The following is a 21,158-nucleotide window of genomic DNA, read 5'->3' as shown; positions in this document are numbered from 1 at the left end:
GAGATCAGTGGGCGCGCTCGATCGTGAACCAAGGGGAAAGCTTCTCCTTGGGCATCCAAGTGCGGATCCAGTCCTCTAGGAAGGTCGCTGCATCTGCCTTTTCAACCCCCTCCGGGAAGCCCAGGAGGCGCAAGTTACTCCGGCGCGCCCTGTTTTCGGCATCCTCAGCACTACGGTGGAGCTCCGAGGTCTGGGACTGGAGGCGGGCCACCTGGGCTTTAATGGTGGAGACATCATTTTCTACAGTGGAGATCCGGGACTCAGCTTCTGTAATTCCTTCCATGGCTTTGCGGAGGTCCTGGCGAATAAGGGACACGTCAACCCTTAACTCTCCTATCTTGGTCTCGACAGACGTTTGGGACGCCGAGATCGCTTGCAGGATAGTCGCCAAGTCCCCTCCAGCCGGGCCAGGGCCAGGTTTCATCTCCGCGCCAGATCCCCGGTCCACCGTAGCGAATTTGTCCAATGTTGTTTGGGACGTTGGGCCAGAGGCTGAGGACACGCGGGGTTTGCCCATAGTTGTGGAGGGCCAGTCGCAGGGTAGAACACCTCGGCCGCGTGACAGTTTAGGTGAGGGATCCTCAAGTTTCTATCTCACGCAGACCGTGGCACCACCGAGGAGAGACGGCTGGGGCGGCGGGCTGCCCAGTGCGGGGGCTGTAGTCCAGTTGTAGTCTCTGAAGGTTGATCCAAGCGTGATCGCACCCCCGGGGGAAGGCTTGGGCCCGTCAGCCCTCAGCGAGGTCGGGGAGCAAAGTGGCTGCGGCTCCCCAGCTGAGGCCAGGGCAAAACACGGGACGAGGGCCCACTCGCCGTCCCAGGGATCCCACCCCGATCCGCCAGTCGATCGGGCCTCCTCGCGGTGGGAGGAGGGGAGGGCGGGAAAGCCCCACTGCACACCGCACACCCCACCACCCGACAAGATGGCCGAACCCCTCAGCACTGCGCAGCCCCTCAGGTATCCGGGCGTCAACTCACCGGGCCGTCGTCAGTGGGTAGGTTCCGGGGGGAGTCCCAGCCACTAAGCAAGTCACAGGGACACTGACTCCCACGCTGGGGCGGGGGGCCGGAGGCAAAAGGATAGGGTCTCTCACTGCACAGCTAATGTCCGCAGTCGCGTCCCCCAAGAGGGCATGCCAGCACTGCCCTCCAGCGTGGACGCGCATAGGCCGCAGGGGGCCCTGTGGTGTGGTCGCAGGTAGGGCAGAGAAGCGTCAAGCCACCATCTTAGGGCTCCTCAGGGGCCAACTGGGACTCAAGTGGTCAACAGGCCCCCTCCCGGAGCTCCTCACCTCTGCTACACCTCTGCTGCCACTCCTCCAATATGGATCTGCCCGGGATTCTGAAGAGATGCTGGCCCAGCACCGACAAACACCACTAGGGGGCCGCTGTTTTGTCCGCAGGCCTTCAGTGTATCAGAGCCGGCAGCAGTGGTAGGGCCCAAACCAGCACGCCAGGACCAGGCAGGCAGGCAGCGCGAGGGAGGCTTACCAGAAACTCCCTGCATCCGGGGGGCGCCTCTCACACCCACAGCTCCTCCAGCTCGATCTCGGACGGGTCCCCACCGCCTCGGCACTCCGTCCCCAGCCCCGGGCACCGAAAGTCCTCCTTTGCTGCCATACAGCGACCCTGGCTCCGGAAATCGGAGGGCACCAGCCGGGGTCTGCCGCCTCGCCCCCTCCGCTGCACGGGAGGACAGGGATGCAGGCACGCCGCTCACCGGGGCACCGAGTGGGAGAGGGGTCCGGGTATCACCAGGAAGACGCCGGAGCGCGCTCACTGGGGGCCGCCATGCTGCCGGCCGGCCTCCGGGACCACAGGAGTGAATCAACGGCTGGGAGCATTAAACCGGATCATCAAGGGCACCAGCGGAAAGCAAACCCCACAGGGATCCGCACTGAGTAAGCTGATGACATGCAGGAAGGCAGGTAACGGCAGATGTCATAGGGATGGCGGAGAGGGTCCAGAAGCACTCTTAGAGTGCGACCGCCATCGTACGCCGCAGGCCACGCCCCCAATTTATGTTAATATGTAACATAAAAAAATGTTAGTTAAATAATGTGTTTAATATTTCTCTATCCTTTACTATAGGGAAATGTCAGGGCTCTCTGTTCTCTAAATCTAATTAAAGGCCTCATCCACTTTGTGACTCAGTAACCCTAGTTTGCTGGAGGACCCCCAACTCGGTTCTGACATTGTGTATTAGTGTATTGAGAGCTTTATCAATGTTAAAGAAATAATATAGTCAGCAGGAGCTCTGAATAGAGAGGAAAACATTGGACCCTGCACCAAGTGGCTGAAATAACCATATGATATGATATTACAACTGAAAAAGCCACAGAGTAATTGTTAAAAGTGATATTTTCCATTTCAGACATGTACAGTGCTGCCACTTGGAGATCAAGACTGTCTTTAATAATGTTTTATGATATCAATTTTGATACCAGTGTAGTTGCTCAAGTAGGGAGGTCTACCCTCATAAGTCTCTTTTGGCAATACATGTATGCTTCCTCTTCCTTCTCTTCTCTCTACCAAATGGCGATAATGCTCACTGTGGCACACTAACTACCTAACTACTACGAATGATGATAAAGGACTCGAGACGGAGAAAGACTTGTTAGTTATATTGTCCGTCAGTAGTATATAATCATAATCACGACATACCGATTCTTCATTTCCTGTTGATGAAAGATGCATGTTATCTATCATGAAACTCCAAGTAAATCCGAATTCACTGGTCTGGTGACCATCACAGCGGTTGTTCCCTGTCTGGCATCCTTAAAAACGTTAAATTGCAACCTTTGCTTTTTTAAATTGTGTCTTAAACAGAAATATTTGCATAATGGACTTTCCATTTTTAATTAATGATATTTTATTAACTGTTGTTGGATCTTGCATGACCTGCTGGAATATCTTCTTAGTTATTGTTATGAGGAAGTGATCCCCAATAGAATAGTACCACTAAAAGTAATTAACTTTAAGATACTGTTTCATTAAGCCTCCATTGTGCTTTACTAATTAAATCTCCCATGTGTTTTTTGCAGCAGTGCCTGACTGTCAGCCTTTTGTCAAGACTCATTGGTTCCACTCCCGTGGCTGCTGATATTGAACTCTTGCGATCCTATAGTGAGAGGGATCAGACCTATGAAAATGGACCCTACAGTCTCATGAGGAAGTGAGCACAAGGAATGGTGAAGAGAGTGGAAACATAAGAGGGGTGAAGTGTGCAACATCAAAACATGATGAATGGATAGATAGGATGAGTTTGGGTGGAGGATGGCCAAATTGTTGTGAGGATACAAGACCTCTAAAAGAATGGTCCTTAGGAAAGGGCATTACAATTAATTCTTGGATGCATATCCTTGTCTCAATAGATTGAAGAGTGCTTGTTGATTCATGTGGGACAGAGGTGAAAAATCTTTTGAAAAAGAAAGATTACTAATTTCTCAGGTAATAAGGAAAATAATATTGTTAAACAATGGTGTACTCCTGCAATTAGATTAAAGAAGGAGCATATGATTAAGAAAGCAAATACCTTTTAAAGCTACTGATGACACAGGGTACACTGTCAGGAAACTAAAGAGACACAACAATTAGGCCTGGTCCTGAAAGAAAGCATTAATTGACCAGATATGAGATATTGTCTGTCATCTTTGAAATAATTAAGATATCTTAAATTCTGTGAATATATAACAATGTGACAGAGACAAGTGCTCAGTGTCTATGCCCTAAGCCTCTGGATCTCTTTTGATAAGCCCCTACATGTTGTCCTGGACACAGAGGCAAAGTCGCTTTTGAAAAAATGAAAATTTGCAGAAAGTAGTATTCTCTATAGAGAAAGTCAAAATGTAATCAAGAATCCAGATCAATGATTACCCCGTTAATTGAATGGTATGCTCACTCTTGTGTAGTAGGATTCTGCCTGTTGGCCAAAAATGGTTGGCTCTGTTGTATTATGTAATTTAACATTTAACTGGTTCCCAAATCTCAAGGAGTTTCAATACTCCATCAGCATTTTAAAAAGAGGACCCTAGACAACTTTGCCATTACTGGTTGTTCTTCACCATCTAATTCTCTCTAATATTCATACAAGGTAGAATATATCTGCACATATGCAAAATATTTGAACACAACTGTACTAATCAAACCAAAAATCAAGACCCTGATTATGAGTCTGGCGGTCCGTGGAATGCCAAACTCGCCGGGGCGCTGTGGTGGTGCTCAAGCCACAGCTGCACCAATTGGTCCAACCGCCCTATTAGGACTGTGACGGTCAGACCGCCATTCCACTGCCACAACCACCAGGGAACCACATTCCTGGCGGTCCCTCGGCTGTCTGAGTACTGCAATATGCTTGGTGGTGCCTCGAGACACTGGCAAGCATTTTGTAACTTTCCTCACCACCATCGGTGTCATGGAAGATCTTTCTCTATGTAACTGCTGGCAGTAACAGAAGCTCTTGCCCCTGTGCATGGGGGTGCATATAGGGGGGGACATGTTGTGCCCCCTGCAGCTATGCACCCCCAGTACCTGCACTGGAAGGAATGCATAACATGAAGCATTCCTTCCCGTGCAGGAACATGCACTGGCAGTCCAACAGCGGTGATGTTTAAGGCTCACAAAGAGCCTTTAAGCAGCACAACCGCTGGACCACTTACCGCCTGCCCTCCAGACCACAAGATTACTTGTAATCTGGTGGGGGAGGCGTGAGTTTTGGCGGTCCTAGAGTGGGCGGTGACATGCCACACTCGTCAGGACATCTGAAACTCTTAATCAGGCCCTTACTGTTTTTCTTTGTTAAGCAATTAACCAAAGCATAAGACGAAAATAATCCATTTGGATGACACCACCAATCTTGATACATTGTATTTAGCGCAAAGAAGAAAATTTGCAATGATGCCCCATTGCAAACCATATGAGTACAAGGAATTAAACATTAAACACCGCCCCCTTGAGAATTCTAGCAAGCCCTGCAGCTAGTCAATTAGGCAGGTTCTTTTTCTGCGAGGAAAGTTTTGAACACAATCCTGCATCATTCAAAACTGTTTTTTTAAGTTCAGAACACTAAATGTTTGGAGGGTTTTACCTCCACTTGACATCTTGTGACAATTTATTTGTCTCTAAGCCGTGGTCGAAGGAAAAAGTGTTCATTTTTCCTGTCCTTCAGTGGCGGGGTTTCATTTACCAGTGGTTATGGCCAACATATGGTGCTTTTTTATGAATACCTGGCCTGTGGAGGAACATAATCGTGGAATCAGGGCCATGATGCTTGCATGGTGTGTTTTCCTGACTTTAATTTCATAAAGGACTGTGGGACGTCCCGGAAAATGTCATACAGGTGACTGAGAGACAGGAAATGGGTTCCACTCAGGGCTAAGTCTGGTGAAATTAAGCACAGAATATTACTGCCTCAGTCTACTTCTGATTCTACTAGGAGAGTCCTCTATTCCAAACCCTCTTCTTTTCAGCCCTACTTTTCAGCCTCTTCTGGAGGTGAGTGGACATCAACTTGTAATCACTGGTGTTCTGTTTGATTTTGAGGTGGCCAACCTCTTGATGGCTTCCATGCCAAGACATGAAGAGGATTATTACGCCTTTTTTTCATCTCCTCCTGTAGACATAGCAGTCACTATCTCTTCTGATAATCAGACTCATCCAAGACCTTCATGGATGAGTTCTTATCATGAGCTTCCTCAACCAAGCTCTGGAATCCCATGTGGCCTTTATTCTCTACAAGCCACCCACATCAGGAGTGGTCCCTAAATAAACTGCATCACAGTTCAAGAGATATTTCTGCCAGGCTTTCACACATGAAACATAGAGCAAATAAGGATACAGGCAGACACAGATGTCATGCTGACTCCCAATCTGAATGCCCCATTCCAAAGATAGAGAGATGATGCAGGCCTTCAGCTCAGGACTCTGACTCAGATGCTTGGTGGGACCACTCTGAAGTTTCTGTTAAATCTAGGATTTTCCCTATAGACAACCTGGTGGCGTTCTGTGAGCTCCTGAAAAGAGCTATGAGGAAGTTTGATCTGCAGACCACCACATCTAGAGTCAGCATTTCGATTACTTTCGTGACAATCAAAACAAAAGTATTTAGCTGTTTACATGTTCATCTTTTATGGTTTCTGTTTAAACCAAAACGAAGATTATTATGATTATTACTTGATGATCCTGTTCCTGGACTTTTTTCTAAGACCGAACAAGGAAGATTTTATTGAAGTATGAGTATGAGTATGAAAAAGGCTTTATTTCGATAAAAACATATCTTAAAAGCACAAGCATAAAATCAACATTTGGGAGTAACAGCTCTTTACATCAAAATGAAAACACAAATGTCAGCTTATTACATCTTCTCGTTTTTTATAAAAATATACATTTCTGCAACAGAGACAGTCGCATTTCAGAAGGATAAGATTAAAAGTATTTACACCAGTAAGTAAAACATAGAATTAAACATTTTCTCTCAGCCTTTTTAATCTGATGGACCAGGCCCATCGCAGGAATTTTGCAAGTCCACATGCTTACAACAAACTAGTGTCAGATTTGAGAATACGCAGCGCCACAGAATGATTTCTAGTGCCCACTTCTCTGCACAATGGCTTGAACCAATGGCTCCTAGGTGCTTTGTATGCCGTGCATGCAAACAGAAAGTGCGCCATTGACTCCACTCCTGAATCGCAATTGAGGCAAGAAAGACATGTTTGGAAGGGGACTTTCCAGCGGGCGGTAAATTTCCGTATTGGTAGTGTACCAATCCTGAATTTGAAATACAGTGCCCTGTCGTAGGATTTGGAGATGGTATCGAGATAAGGCTCAATGTGCGCTACGTCCTTAATCCTCAAAAAGTCGTCCGATATTTTCCCCAATTTGGGATCAGAGTTACGCTTGTTTACTGCCCAGGTCCAGTAAAGTTACTTTAATACTGCTTTCGGTGGGGCGGATTTGTTCTCCCATGCCTCACGAAGACCCAGATCACATAAAAGAGATTTAACATCTTTAAGCCACTTGATTCTATCCCATCCCAACATAGACATCACTTCCGACAAACCTTCCGCGTACTTTGCTAGCTCCGGTGCTCGCCATAGCCGAGCCCATAATAGAAGTGGTCGGAGCTTTTCCAGATCATTTATTGAATGGCAACCCAGGTCCAGCAGCAAATGAACTAAAGGAGTACTCTAGGGGAGTGCCCTTAGACCTTTGAAGAAGCTTTTTTCAGATTTACACAACAGCTCCATGTTGCTGGAGCCCCAGAGTTCAGCTCCATATAGGGCTGAATTTACAGCTCCGGCCTTGTACATTTCAATTACTGGACCAATTGGTCTGGTTGATGCAGAGCGCTGTTCTTTGAAGATAGCCCCACTACCCTTTTATGTCTTAAGAGCATTTTTTGCATGTGAGGGTTCCACTTCATTGAATCCGAGATACGTATTCCGAGATAGTCAAATTCCATAACCCTTTCTAATAATACAGAGTTCAGAACTGGGCCCTGCCAGGTTTTTTCAAGGGGTTAAATATTAGATACTTGGTCTTTTCTGTATTTATCACAAGCCCCCTCAGGGTACAAAAAGACTGGAAACTATACAAAAGGCTCTGGAGACCCGCTGGGGATTTAGAAATGAGGAGAGTGTTGTCGGCGAACAGGAGAGTTGGAATACGCTCGCCCGCCAGGGATGGAGCATCGGATGGACTTTTCAAAAGATGCTCCACCACACCATTCACATAAGGTGCGAACAGTGTGGGGGCAAGAACACATCCCTGGCGGACACCCTTGTTCACCGGAATTCTACTAGTCTTCTGGCCCTGAGAGCCCCACCTCACTTGAGCAAAGTTTCCTTCATGGAGCCTCGCTAGTAATGACAGAATGTTTGATGGAATCCCCATTTCAGTCAGTACCCCCCACAGGCGTTCACAAGGCACCAGATCAAAGTCTTTAGATCAATAAATGCAAGAAAAGACTGCCTTTGCCTATGAGAACTGTTTTCCAGTAAATCAGTAACAGCCTAAAGGCCTGCTCTATTGTCCCTGTTCCAGAACGAAAACCTGCTTGATAGTCCGAGAGAATTCTTTTTTTTTCCTCTGCCCATTGTAAAATTCTCTCTTGAAGTAAGAAGGAAGGGATTCTCACTTCAGATAATAATATAGGGGTAGCAAGAGACAAAGCTGGTATGGCCTCAGTGGTTATTTGCCATGGTATCTCAATGAGGCAGTCCTCCTGGCTTAGGTGTACTTCTTTACCCCCTCAGGTGCAACAGAAGACTCTAAAATGAATTTTAAATGGAACATCTCTTTCTAGTCCTTACGCTGATGAAGAAATCCAGAAAATAAAGATGCAGGTGGTGATCTTAACATCTGTTAAGCTGGAGAAAAGGTTGCAGTTTTAATCATTCAGAAATATTAATTCATTAAAAATAACTAGCAGCCCATCCCATTTTGGAAAGGTCAGTGCCTGGAATAAAAACATGCGGCAACAGTCCTTTTAAAAGCAGAAGTCCTTCCAAGGAAGAGGTCATGGCAAACGTCTTATGGTAATGGAGAGGGCACTAGGAAAACAATGACTCTATTTCTATGCCTTTAACTACTAGCACCCTGGTGGGAGAGAGTATTTCCAAACCATCCTCCGCTTGCCTAAAAATTAGATAGGATTAGTGGAATCTAGTTATTCTCCAGTATTGAATCTTTAATTAATTCACAAGCTTGAATCTTCCCCGTCGTCATGCTGGGAGTCCCACTGTATTTAAATAAGCAGGACTAACAGGAAATTATTAGATAGCATTGTGAAAGCAATTGAATTTGTTAACCAATTCCAATCCTTATAAAAGACCCACACTTCAGCCAATGAGGTAAAAGCCCTCAGACCACAAGCCCCTGCAGAGCCACCATACCCCAGATTTTTTTTGTGTTTGAAAAGCTTTATTAATATAATAAAGGGTAACAAATGACAAAAGGAAGGAAGATACAAAATATATGAGAGAGTAAGAAGCATAACATTCCTAATGTCAAAATTGGAGTACAAAAAAGCACTTTATGCAATTTTAAAGGGAAAGAGAGGGTAGGAAAGAAGAGAGAAAGGGGAAAAAGCAAAATGGGAAAAGAAAGAGGTAAAGGCAATAAAGGCAATCTGCAAAAACTGTAAAATATGTCAAGAAACATTGGGGGAACCAAGAGAGATAATAAACATCATCAAAAAATAAATGCAATGAGATATAAATACAGCAGATAATAAAATCATTTAAGGGGTTTAAAATTCTCAGAATTGAGTAGTAACGGTTTCTTTTGTGTAGCTAAACGATCTAAATAAACAGTGAGGAGAAGCCAATAAAGTTCAACATTACAAGGAGGTTTACAGAAGGAGGCAAAGGAAACATCAAGTCTATGAAAGTGACAAACAGAGTTCCACCAATGTTGCATGGAAACATTTGCAAGAGATTTCCAATTGGAAGTGATATGCTGAAAGACGAGAGCAAGCATAAGGTCAAAGAGACCACAAGAGTGCGAAGGTAAAGTAAATGAATCTGAGAGACTACCTAGGAAAAGAATAGAAGGTGAGTATGGAATAGAATGTGGGAAAATCTGAGAAATGCAATGCCAAACCTGTTTCCAAAGAGTAGAAACCATAGGACAATAGAAGAACATGTGTAAAAGGTCAGCATCAGGCGAGTTACAAGACCAACAGGCAGAATCAGAAGAAGAGGAAAAGCGAGAAAGGGAAATAGGAGAAAGATAAAGTCTGTGATATAAAAAGAAGAGAGACTGAGTGAGAGAAGCAGAGCGAGAAACCTTTAGGGTTTGAGCCAGAGTCTATCCCAAAGGGAAGTAGGCCAAACACAGCCTAGATCAGCTTCCCAGGAGAGTTCAACTTTAGATTTAGGATGATCCGGGTTAGGAGAAGAAAATAATTTGTATACAAGAGACGCTTTAGGAAGGGTAGAAAGTAACACCAAGAGAGAAGAAGGGGGAGTGAGGGATAGCGTGGGAGACAGAGAATAATAACGCTTGAGAATCATTCCCATAAGAATGGTATATTTATGCAAGAAGGAATGAGGGCAAGAAAATTGATGTTGGAAAATCAGAAACGAACAAGGGGTGGTACCATCAAAGATCTGATGAACCCATATAATACCCTTTCGTCTCCAAGAGGTTCAACAGATAGGTCTAATATTAATAAGAATAAGCGAATTGTACCAAATGGGTTGTTGTAAAATGGAATCACGGGAAGTAGATGAAAGGGAGAATAAAGGTCGTAGAAGGGAAGAGGTATATTTAAATAACGGAAAAGATTCATAAGGGGATTTCGAGGAAAATTGGAGTGGCTCTTCAAAAGAGAAAGGGGACAGGAAGGTATGTTCAATAGAGAGCCAGAGAGGAGAGAAAGGGGAGGTTTCACGTGAAAGCCAACGTGAAGCTTGACGAAGTGAGAAGGATTTATGATCTAGACGGAAGTCAGGGAAAATAAACCCCACCATTGGATATGGATCTGCGAAGAGAGAAGAGAGAGATTCTAGACTTTTTGCCTTTCCAAAGAAATTTAGAGATGGAAGAGTCAAGACGTTTGAAATGTAGAGCAGATATATGGACGGTTAGCATAGAAAGCGTGTAGATAAGAATAGGAGCAATCATCATTTTAATAGAGTCTAGTCTATCCGACCATGAAAGAAAAAGTGGATTCCAAGAGAAGAATAAATGGTCAATACGGGAGAGGACAGCGGACATATTTAATTTGACAGAGGAAGTGATAGAGTTAGAGAACCAAATCCCAAGATATTTAACCTTGGTACTACTCCAGGCAAAATCTGTGGAAGAGAAAAGATGAGGGAGACAGAACTTCGTTAAAGGGAGAATTTCTGTCTTATCCGAATTAATCTTATATCCAGATACAAGGGAAAACTCATCAAATTCGGCTAATAAAGGGGGGATGGAGGATTCCAGGTCTAAAATGAACATAAGGATATCGTCAGCGTATGCAGAGAGTTTTAATTAGCTTTTCTCCATAGGGGAAACCGGAGATAGAAGTATTCTGGCGAATGGAGGACAAAAAGGGTTCAAGAGCCAAAACAAAAAGGAGCGGAGAGAGAGGACAACCTTGACGAACACCTCTTTGAAGAATGAAAGAAGAAGAGAGGTGACCATTAACAAGAACAGAAGCTTTGCGAGAGGAATATATTAAAGATACAAGAGATATAAATTTGACACCAAAACCATGCCAAGTAAGAGAAGCGAATAAGAAGGACCAATCTACCCGAAAAAAAGCTTTTTCAGCGTCAACTGAAATGGCAGCCAAGGGGAACGACAGAGAGGGCTTATTCAGGACATTGAGAAAAAGACGAGAGTTATCAGAAGTAAGCCTACTTTTGATAAAACTACATTGCTCTTTGCCGACGAGATGTGGCATAAAAGAGTCCAATCGTAAAGCAAGTAATTTGGCGAAGAGTTTATAGTCAACATTAACTAACGAAATAGGACGATAATTTTTGCAAAACTTCGGGTCCCTGCCCTCCTCCGGAATCAAACAGATGGTTGCGTCTTGAAAAGTGCCCGCAGCAGAAACCGAAGAAGCAAAAGACTGAAAAAGTCTTAATAGCTTGGGCAGAAGAAGAGCAGAAAAATGTAAATAGAATTCCACTGGAAAACCATCAGGACCAGGAGTTTTTCCTTTAGTAAGGGAAGAGAGAGCTGCAGAAAGTTCGTAAAGAGTAAGATCGAGATCAAGGGAGGCAAAATTAAGATGAGGCACAGATGGTTTAGGACGTTTCTCAAAGTATGAATGAAGCATAGAGGAAGAAGGAGGAGATTCTGAAGTGTAAAGTTGCTGGTAGAAAAGTTGGAATTGGTCAAGAATCTTGTCGGTCTCATGAAGGAGAGTATTATCAGATGAGAAATTAGATTCAATACAAGTGCGTTCCTTGCGGGCTTTAAGATAATTAGCCAAAAGTTTGCCAGATTTATTACAACCACCGTAATACAGTGCACTACTCCGAAGAAGTATAGAGGAGGCATTATCCGTAGAAAGTTTGTTAAAGATAGCAATAGTGGGGCCAACAATTTCAATGCGTGGATTAGCCAGGCGATAGATGAGCTAGCCCCAGAGGAAACCAAGAAACCTAGAAGACGATTAGTTACCTCACCTTGGTATACTGCTGACTTCAAACTAATTAAACTTAAATGCTGTCACTATGAGCGGATCTGGAGATCCGACTACAGCTTCCAACATAGGAAGGAATATACCAGAGTCCTACTTGAATATAAGATAAAGATACAACAGGCCAAATCGGCCTTCTTCACCCAAAAAATCCAAGAGGCTTCAAACTCTTCAAAAGAACTATTTAAAACTGTCTCAAACTTAGCTAAGAGTCCCCGTGACACTATCTTTGTCCTGGATCAGAATTTTGTGGGCTATCTGGCTCTGTTCTTTCAGCATAAAATCCAAGCAGTCTATGACGATCTCCACAATCTATCAACAACAATAGCAATGAGCCACAGGGAACAGACAATACCAGTTACAAACCAGCTTTCTCAATTCTCTCTTTTAAATGAAAAACAGGTCACAAACCTGCTAATTCAGATTAAATCAGGTTCACCCTTGGACCCCTGCCCTTCCTACATACTTCATCTGGTTCCCGAGACAATTAGCTCAACTCTGACCCCTCTTTTGAATGAGGTTATAGGCTCTGGTATCTTCCCCCATAGATGGAAAAAGGCTTGTATAAGGCCCATTCTTAAAAAAGAATCCCTGGACCCTATGGAATCTAAGCACTATCGTCCGATATCGTGCCTTCCCCTACCGGCCAATATTCTTGAAAAAGCTATGAACCAGGAACTAATGGAATTCATAGACCAAAATAATATACTAGATTCCACCCAAAATGGCTTTAGGTCATGTCATTCCACGGAATCCGCTCTAATCATGGCCACTGAGGAAATCCGTAGGACCATGGACGAAGGAGGAAGAGCTGCCCTGATCTTGCTAGACCTAACGGAGGCATTTGATACTGTCAATCATGGGGTCCTACTGAATAGACTCGGAACAATAGGCATTACAGATACCGCCTTAACTCTACTCAGGTCCTTCCTAGAAGCCCGATTACAGCAAATACACTGAGAGGGTCTTCAATCAGGAGAGTTCTCTCTCCCATGCGGCGTCCCCCAGGGATCGGTGCTCTCCCCGACTCTATTCAATTTGTACATGACCCCTTTGGCAGTACTTATAAAATCTCATGCTCTGCGTCTAGTGTCTTATGCCGACAACACCCAATTAGTGGTGTCACTCTCCCAGACGGTGGAAGCCACAGCAGAGCGCTTTCGTAACTGTCTCCTAGACGTTAAGAGCTGGATGAGTGAGAACATTTTAAAACTCAACACTGAAAAGACCGAGGTGATTGAGTTTGGCCAAAAACCTTCCATCTGAAGTCACCTTTGGTGGCCTCCTGAAGCTGGTACATACCCAGTCCCAGCTAAAAAGGTTAGGAACCTCGGTTTCATGATTGATAAAGAACTAACCTGTACAGCTCAAATCAGTCAGGTTACATCGGCCTGCTTCTTCACAATCAAGGTTCTCCGAAAAATCCTGCCATATATTCCTTTTACTTTGAGGAAAATAGTGATGGGAGCTCTGGTATTGTCCCGTGTAGACTACTGCAACGCACTGTACCTAGGTACGGGGGAAAAACAGCTTGCAAAACTTCAATCAATTCAAAATGCGGCAGCCAGAGTCTTACTAGACCTTCCAAAGCGCCATCCGACATGGCACACCATACGGCAACTTCACTGGCTCCCTGTCAGGCGTAGAGTCCAATTCAAGGCTCTCTGTTTGGTCCATAAGTCCCTTAATGGAAGAGGGGCGGAGGACTTGACTAATTTATTCCCTCGCTATGTGCCACCCCGCACATTAAGATCTAGCAGCCGAGACCTAATCTGTATGCCTAGAATAAGTAGAGCTCGATGGGGCGGCAACTCTTTCTCTTACCAGGCAGCGAAACTGTGGAACACCATGCCTATCACGCTACGCTCTGATACGAACAGAACCAGTTTTCGGAAAGCGTTGAAAACCTGGCTTTTTTCTATGCTCTAACTGGCAATCCTGTTCGTCTTCCGTCTATAGCGCCAAGACGCCTCGGCATAAGCACGCTTTATAAATAATTCAGTCAGTTAAAGGAAATTTTGGCGCGCAAAAGATCTGGTGACATACATTTAGCAGAAGAGGTATAGAATTGATGTTCCAACTTTTTTAAATGGGCGAGAGAAGATTTCAGTTTCTGAAGAAATTGTTTCTTTTTCCGAGAAACAAAGTCGATAATAAATCCTCTTGCCGTGGCTTTGAAAGAGTCCCAAATAGTATGGGGGGGAATATCAGGGGTAGAGTTGGTGAGAAAGAATTTGTCAGAGAAAGCACAGAAGGAAGAGGAGAAGTTAGGATCGGAAAGAAGTGAAGGATTGAAACGCCACCGGGAGTACTTGGGGTGAGGGGGGAGCAGGTCAATAACCGTAGTAACGGGAGCATGACCTGAAATTACAATAGACTCAATAGAGGAAGAAACAAGATTCTGAGTGAGAGGTTAACAGAGAAAAATGTAATCCAGCCTAGAGGCGGACGCATGAGGGTGTGAGAAAAAAGAGTAATCAAGAGTGTCTGGATGCGTGAGTCGCCAGGAGTCTGAAAGGTTAGTTTGGGATAAAGTGTCCAGAAATTGCTTATGGGGCTTGTGGGGAACAAAGCGAACAGTGGACTTACGGTCCAGAAACGGATCAACAATTTGATTACAATCACCACCTAAAAGGAAGAAATCATCTTTGTGTTGTGTACATTTGCTCATAATGACCGGCCAAAACAAACAATTGGGTTGAGTAGGACCATAAACATTGAACACAGTTAATGGAATAGAATTAAGCAATACTTTAACCAAAATCCAGCGACCCTTTGAATCTTTTTCCTCCAGTAAAACTTTACATTTGAGCTTTCTTTGAATCAAAATGGCAACCCCATTCATTTTATCATCCGTTGGCGATAATAAAACATTACCCACCCAATTCCTTTTCAATGTAAGGGATTCAACATTATTGAGATGAGTTTCTTGTAAAAGAACAATATCAGGGTTATAGGAAGATAAGTGGGAGAGTACCCTCTGTCTTTTAATGGGATTAATAAAACCTTTTACATTCCATGAAATAACTCTAAATTGTCAACTAGAGTAAATATGATAAATAAAAATTCTAGAAACAGGAACATTGCAAATACAATGGAAAAATTCAAAAAACATGTGAAAAACAACTTGCAAAAGAAAGAAACGTGGGACCAAGTCTGTGAGCTCTCTGGATCGATAGAGAAGTTGAAGAAGGCATATCCAAGGGCTTTGGGAGAAAATAGGTAAAGAACTCAATAGGGTCGTCACCCTCCAATGCCTCCGGAAGGCCATAAATACGAAGATTGTTTCGTCTATTCCTGTTTTCCAAATACTCAGTGTGCTGCTGTAAGGCTAGGACTGATTTTTGTAAGGAGGAGATGCGCTGAGCTCGCAACGGAATCTCCATAACCTGCTGTTCTACAGAAGATATTCTACTGTCCATAGACGTCCATTTCTCTTTTATTAGCTGCATTTCATTATTGGTAGACTCCACAAATGGGCGTAAAGCTCCTATTTCCTCTAAAATTAGTTTCATGGAGATGGGAGACGAAGGTTTGTCCTGAGACGGAGGATCCTGCTTGAGGCGTTTTGAAGAAGTATTTGGAGGTGACTCCTTAGAGGACACAGTCTGAGCAGAAGAAGAGCAGTTTGGAGCAGCGCCCGCCATTGGTGGTATGACAGAAGACGTATCAGAAGATAAGGACGTCGAGTTTTGTTAAGATTTTGATGAAGTAAAAACAAATTTGGGTTGACACAGTCTGCCCATAAGAAGTTGAAGCGTGTGACAGTAAAGGCAGGAGAAACAGTCTCAAAGGAATGACTGAGGCAACGATATGGAAAACAAGGAGGGAATTCACCCCAGCAAGTGCATGTTGAAGAAAAAGAAAAAAAACCTTGAACTTTCAATACACCAAAGAGGCGCCTCTCATACAAGGGTGGCACAAAGCAAAAATATGCCCCTAGTCACATAGGAGAGACATTAAGATAATGCACTGGTACAGTAGGGTTAAAAGTCTGCAGACATAAAAAGCACAAGATTTAGGTCAGAGGCAAGGTCTCCATGCAGGGAAGCTAAATAGATTGAGCCATGCGGACCTTGCAGGTAAGTTCAAAAACATTGAAGGAATGCTCCTGGCAGCGCTACAGGCAGGCAAGACAAAATGGCAGGAGGGACCATTTGAGGGAAAAACACCATACTGAGAAAACTAGGAAAGCTCACCGTAGGTGGAGTGATGAAGGCAAAGGAAGCAGGACCCAGTGTCAGAGAGTGATAGTCTGCATCAGGGGACCCGAGTTGAGCGGCAAAACCATCCAGGAGACAAACGCTGAGAAGGGTCTGAGAAAGCCGCGGCTCGTGAGGAAGCCGCGGCGCATCTCAAAATGGCGGCCGTAAGTAGCGCAAATATCGCGTCGGCAGGAGCTCAGCAGAGACGAGGCAAGAGGCGCCCAGGAGAAGCCATCAAAGTCCTGCCAGGTTCCAATATTCAGGAAAGCAATCCGCAATGAAAAACGGCTCCCGCACTGCGCAGCTAGGTAAAAGAACGCACCCAAGCGCGGCGGAGCTCCACAACTACACGGCCATCGAAGCCACGCGCCCCATAACCCGGATTTTTAACCGCACATTCTGTGAGAAGGAGTCTCCATGAGCGCTGCTCAGTTCTTCCTACTAGTGAACTTCTGACCCTGCTCTGTTCCGCTTAGGAATGTTCTTGAAGGAATTCAGCCTAAGGTGTTCTGTATTTACTTCATTTCAAAAGGTCAAAAAGATCTAAGATCAAATTGTTCAGACCTTGCAGAATTTGTGGGACGGCAAGGCAGTTTTCAAAGGATCCTCATAAGGACTGTTTATATAGCTTACATCCCAACCATATACCAAAGAAATGTAGATATTGCAGAACATTTTCTGCCAAGACTCTGAAGGACAGAGGGGCCTGATTAATATTATAGCTGCAGAAGAAAAAGTCCAGATTTGAATCATGCTCAGATAATGAGGAAAGCTCAAATTGCTCTACACCTGAGCGAAAGTGAAAAAATGTGGCTCTACCTCATCTCAAACTGAGTCGAAAAAGTTAAACGCTGGAAAAACAATTAAAAAACTAACTAACTAACTAACTAGCCTCTAAAGAGCTATCTACAAGCCCTGGTCACACAAGACTATCAACATCTGCTTCTGTGCCTCACAGTCCTCAAAAATCTTTGTCAGCAAGAAAGACTCCCTCGACGGACCCGTCGACAACAGCTCTGTCGTTGAGGGTAGGCAAATTGAAATTGTTGTCTACGGCTGCTGTCAGTTCTGCACCTACGACGAGTGCTCCGACAACAGTGACAACAGCTTCGTCGACGAGGTGGGTGACTACAAATACCTCATCATCGGCCGCATGACGATGACCTCGTTGACGACATCTCCGTCTACGATAGTGTTCAAATCCCCAATGTCAATACAGGGTCGATGACGATGATTCACATAAAGCGCATCTCTCAGTTAACGATGTCGTCGACGGAACAGAAGAAAGATACTTTACAACTGGAAACTGCATGGATGACATCGTATTTGACATCCCAGAGCAAGGTATCTCCACTTCCTACATCACATCTTCCGGATATTGAAGAGTCTGCGGATGCAGGTCTTCCTGGACCAGCGTACAGCCCTGCACAATTAAGTGTGAAGTGTCAAGACACTGACAATGAGGAGGAGTACCAAGGGGATACTGCTGAGTATATAGAGAGTGATTTTTCTTTTAAAGATCGTCTTCTGCCCAGCCGCACCAATATGATTCTTTCAAGCAACACTATAACTACGAGGAGGACTATGAGAATATGCCACCTTCACTGTTGACACCATAGCAGTGCCAATTTCAACTGTCAAGGAACTCAGGCACATGCTGGATGACTATTATAAATGTTTTCTGGAACTATACAATTTCTCTGCATTCTGGGACGCCCTGAAAGGGAGCATGAAACACCACTACCTGATGCTTTGGAACTTCCTCCAGCTCAAGAGAGTATGGTGGCCCCTCAGGTAATAAACATTACAGATCACTATTTTGAATGCGATCCGGACAAGCAGCCGGAGGAAGGAGAGGTGGTACAAGACACAGACCCTGCAGGTACGGAGTGGGATGACTACATTGCACCATCCTCTCCGTCTCATTCACCTTCCCCTGCCAGTTCCCCACCAGAGAACGTTGGCGGGTTCCATGAGTTATTGGAACGAGCATCTAAAATATTTGAGTTGCCTCTCCCTACGAAAGCAAGCAGAATGCTTTCCTTATGATTTTAAATTCCACTAGAAAATCAATAAGAGACATTTCAATGCTAAGCTACATTTGCAAGGAGGAGCTAAATTAACAAAGAATCCGGCTTTGGTCAAAGCTTGGTTCAGAGAAAGGACACAAAATATAAAGCCCCTGATTCTTCTCCTGCAAGTTTAACGGGACGTCCATGATCAGTCAGTTGTTTTGCAGGTGGCGCAGCATCACTCCTGAAACCCCTTGCCCCTTGCCCCTTGTGCAACTCATCCCAGTAAGGATGGCAGAAGACAGGATAGTATAGGAAAGTGTTTTGCAGAAATGGAGGCTACGTCTATCAAATCTTCAAATGCCTTAGCTATCTTGGGCCTCTATGACCCTCAGATGTGGTCTGGCTTGGCACCCTTTCTAGACCATCTCCCTGAGGAAGAAAAGGCAGAGGCAAAAATTCTTCAAGAAGGTGCCAGGTGCTTTCTGCCAAATGGCAGGGGCGATAATCATTCACAGACAGGGGTGGTTGAAGGCTACCTCTTTCTGCCCTGAGGTTCAGTCAACAATCATGGATATGCCATTCGATGGCGAAAGTCTATTTGAAAAACCCGTCAATGACACCCTTCAGGGAATAAAAGCAGATACGGAAACAGCACGTTCCCTAGGAACATTCTAGCTGCAGCGTTTTCAATCGTCCCATGGAGGATGAGGTCAATACCAGCAAAGATCCTCTTGTCAATCATATAGATACTAGCCATATCTGCAACAAGGCTATCAACCACAATCTACTGCGCAACAACTGTTTTGAGCCTCTACCATGCTTTACATGCAGCAATCAGCTCACCAACGTCCTCCAGCAAGAGGAATATCCCAGGACAATGCCAGACTTCAGTAACGTTTCAGTTCCACCAGTGACTTCGCACCAACACAAGCCTCAAAAGGGCCACTACCTGTCTGCTTGTTATCATCAATGGCTCAATATATCATTGAACAAATGGGTGTTGGACATTATTCATCAAGGTCACACCTTATAATTTGACAAAAACCCTCCCAGTCTGCCACCTGTCACGAGAAAGCATCAATATCTAACTCTATTTAAGCAAGATAATTCAGTTCTTCTCTTAAAGGGAGCAGTAGAGGACGTTTCTCAGCAACACTGCAGAAAGGGCTTCTACTCAAACTTCTTTTTTTTTTGTTTGTAAAACATTTTTTATTGTTGAGAAATAAACATCAGCAATACAATGACATTTCAGAGGAAGTAGTACATTAGGCGTCATGGGTACAGTAGGTAAGGGGGCGTGGCTGAACACGCAATGAGAGCGGACGTCTCGGGGTAGAGCTCCGTGAGAAGCTCCCCCGCCGCAGGCCAATTATCCGGATAAACACATGCAAATGATGCCAGACTATTAACGGAGGTACCTGTAGTGTATATCTACCCCCTGGGAAAATTTGAGGCGATTTGACAACACGGCGTTTCAATCCTCCGTGAGTCCTCCCGAAGCACCCGGACTGGGCTCACTTCCGGTCGGCAGCCACAATTAACAGAGGCCAACAGAGGCCGGGGATCCGGCTCGCGTGCTGGGCCGCATCTGACCTTGGCACCAGACGTCCCCTGTTTTGAGACAGCGGTACGGGCGGACCGGGGACACAGCACCGCTTCCCAACCTCGACTGGCCAGAACCGCAGGCAACGATCCAGCTGACGGAAGGTGCGCAGAGACGGGCTGAGCCTGTTCCAGGTTGCTGCCCGGCACTATTTGGGACTGGGAATCCGACTCTCACACGGGGCTGTAACGGTTACCTGCAACGAGGTGCTCCCCGATTGTACATGCGGAACAAGCCAACCAGGGACATGGTGCTGATCTCCACTCGCGGCTGCGCCGGCCTGGGGGTCTCCGGTCACTTGGTTGGAGATATACGGGGAAGGGCCCACACCAAAGCGCACCCAGTAACTTTCAAAATGGCGGCACCCATCTGAGGAGATACGCGGAAAGCGGTGACTGGAGAGTCCGCTGGAGCCCACAAGCCTGGAATTGGGGGCACGGAGCAGCTGGGGCCTGCAGCTGGGGGACTGAGAGGAGCACGCTGCTATATTGTCGCTGGGAACTAAAAGCTCTGTGCCTACATTCCGCCTACAATGCAACCGGCCCTCTGGTTCCCGAACGGTGAGCATCACACGGTGATATACATGCAACACGACCAGCACGATCCCTCCCTGATACCGGCTGTGAAGCACATCGACACCACGGGCATAGGCAACCGCCGAGGCATTCTTTAACCTGGGGACAGCCACTTATATGCGGGCACCACTGGCGGCGAGAGCGCCTACTATTCAGTATTGGGGGCACCGCCCTCCAAGCTGGAGCAGCGTACACCGCAGGCACATCACTGAGCCCTCTGAATAGCAACAATCCTCATATGACCAACTGTTCATTTCTCCCTGACAACTGGGCGGGAAACCTGTCGATCCCACTCTCAATCGAAAGCCCACACTAGAAGAGGAGTGCATAGATCAAATGCCACCGTGACACTCACCTCGCTATAGTTGCTGTTAAGCCGGAGTCTTACGAGGGGGACGAGGTGAGAGACCTTGGGAGCGAGACGCGGACTCTCATACGTCATCCCACAGCATCCCCATTAGCAGGAGTACATCCACTCCCTACACAGTGCTACATAGCTGTATCATCGAGCGCTTGGCCCCTAAACACTGGACATTTTTCTGTAACAACCGGTGGCCCTGAAAGGTGGTGAGCAGCGCACACTGGGCGTCACGCGGTCCATCCCAAGACCTGGTG

The 21,158-nt window shown here is 45.5% G+C and overlaps 1 protein-coding gene across 1 annotated transcript in view; it reads left to right on the top strand.

Moving 5' to 3' along the window:
* The window catches only part of LOC147705912 (inactive serine/threonine-protein kinase TEX14-like), a 722,788-nt gene that overhangs the window by 99,533 nt on the left and 602,097 nt on the right, over window positions 1-21,158 (top strand). The window contains exon 6 of the mRNA XM_086929575.1: window positions 3,045-3,175. Within this exon, the coding sequence (XP_086785701.1) occupies window positions 3,045-3,175 (131 nt within the window). The remainder of the gene's footprint in view (window positions 1-3,044; window positions 3,176-21,158) is intronic.

This window comes from Lissotriton vulgaris, chromosome 7, assembly GCF_964263255.1.
Source record: "Lissotriton vulgaris chromosome 7, aLisVul1.2, whole genome shotgun sequence".
In the NCBI taxonomy this organism is placed as follows: Eukaryota; Metazoa; Chordata; class Amphibia; order Caudata; family Salamandridae; genus Lissotriton; species Lissotriton vulgaris.
The sequence above is the reverse complement of the archived record's forward strand: the minus strand, read 5'-3'. Positions and strand labels throughout refer to the sequence as shown.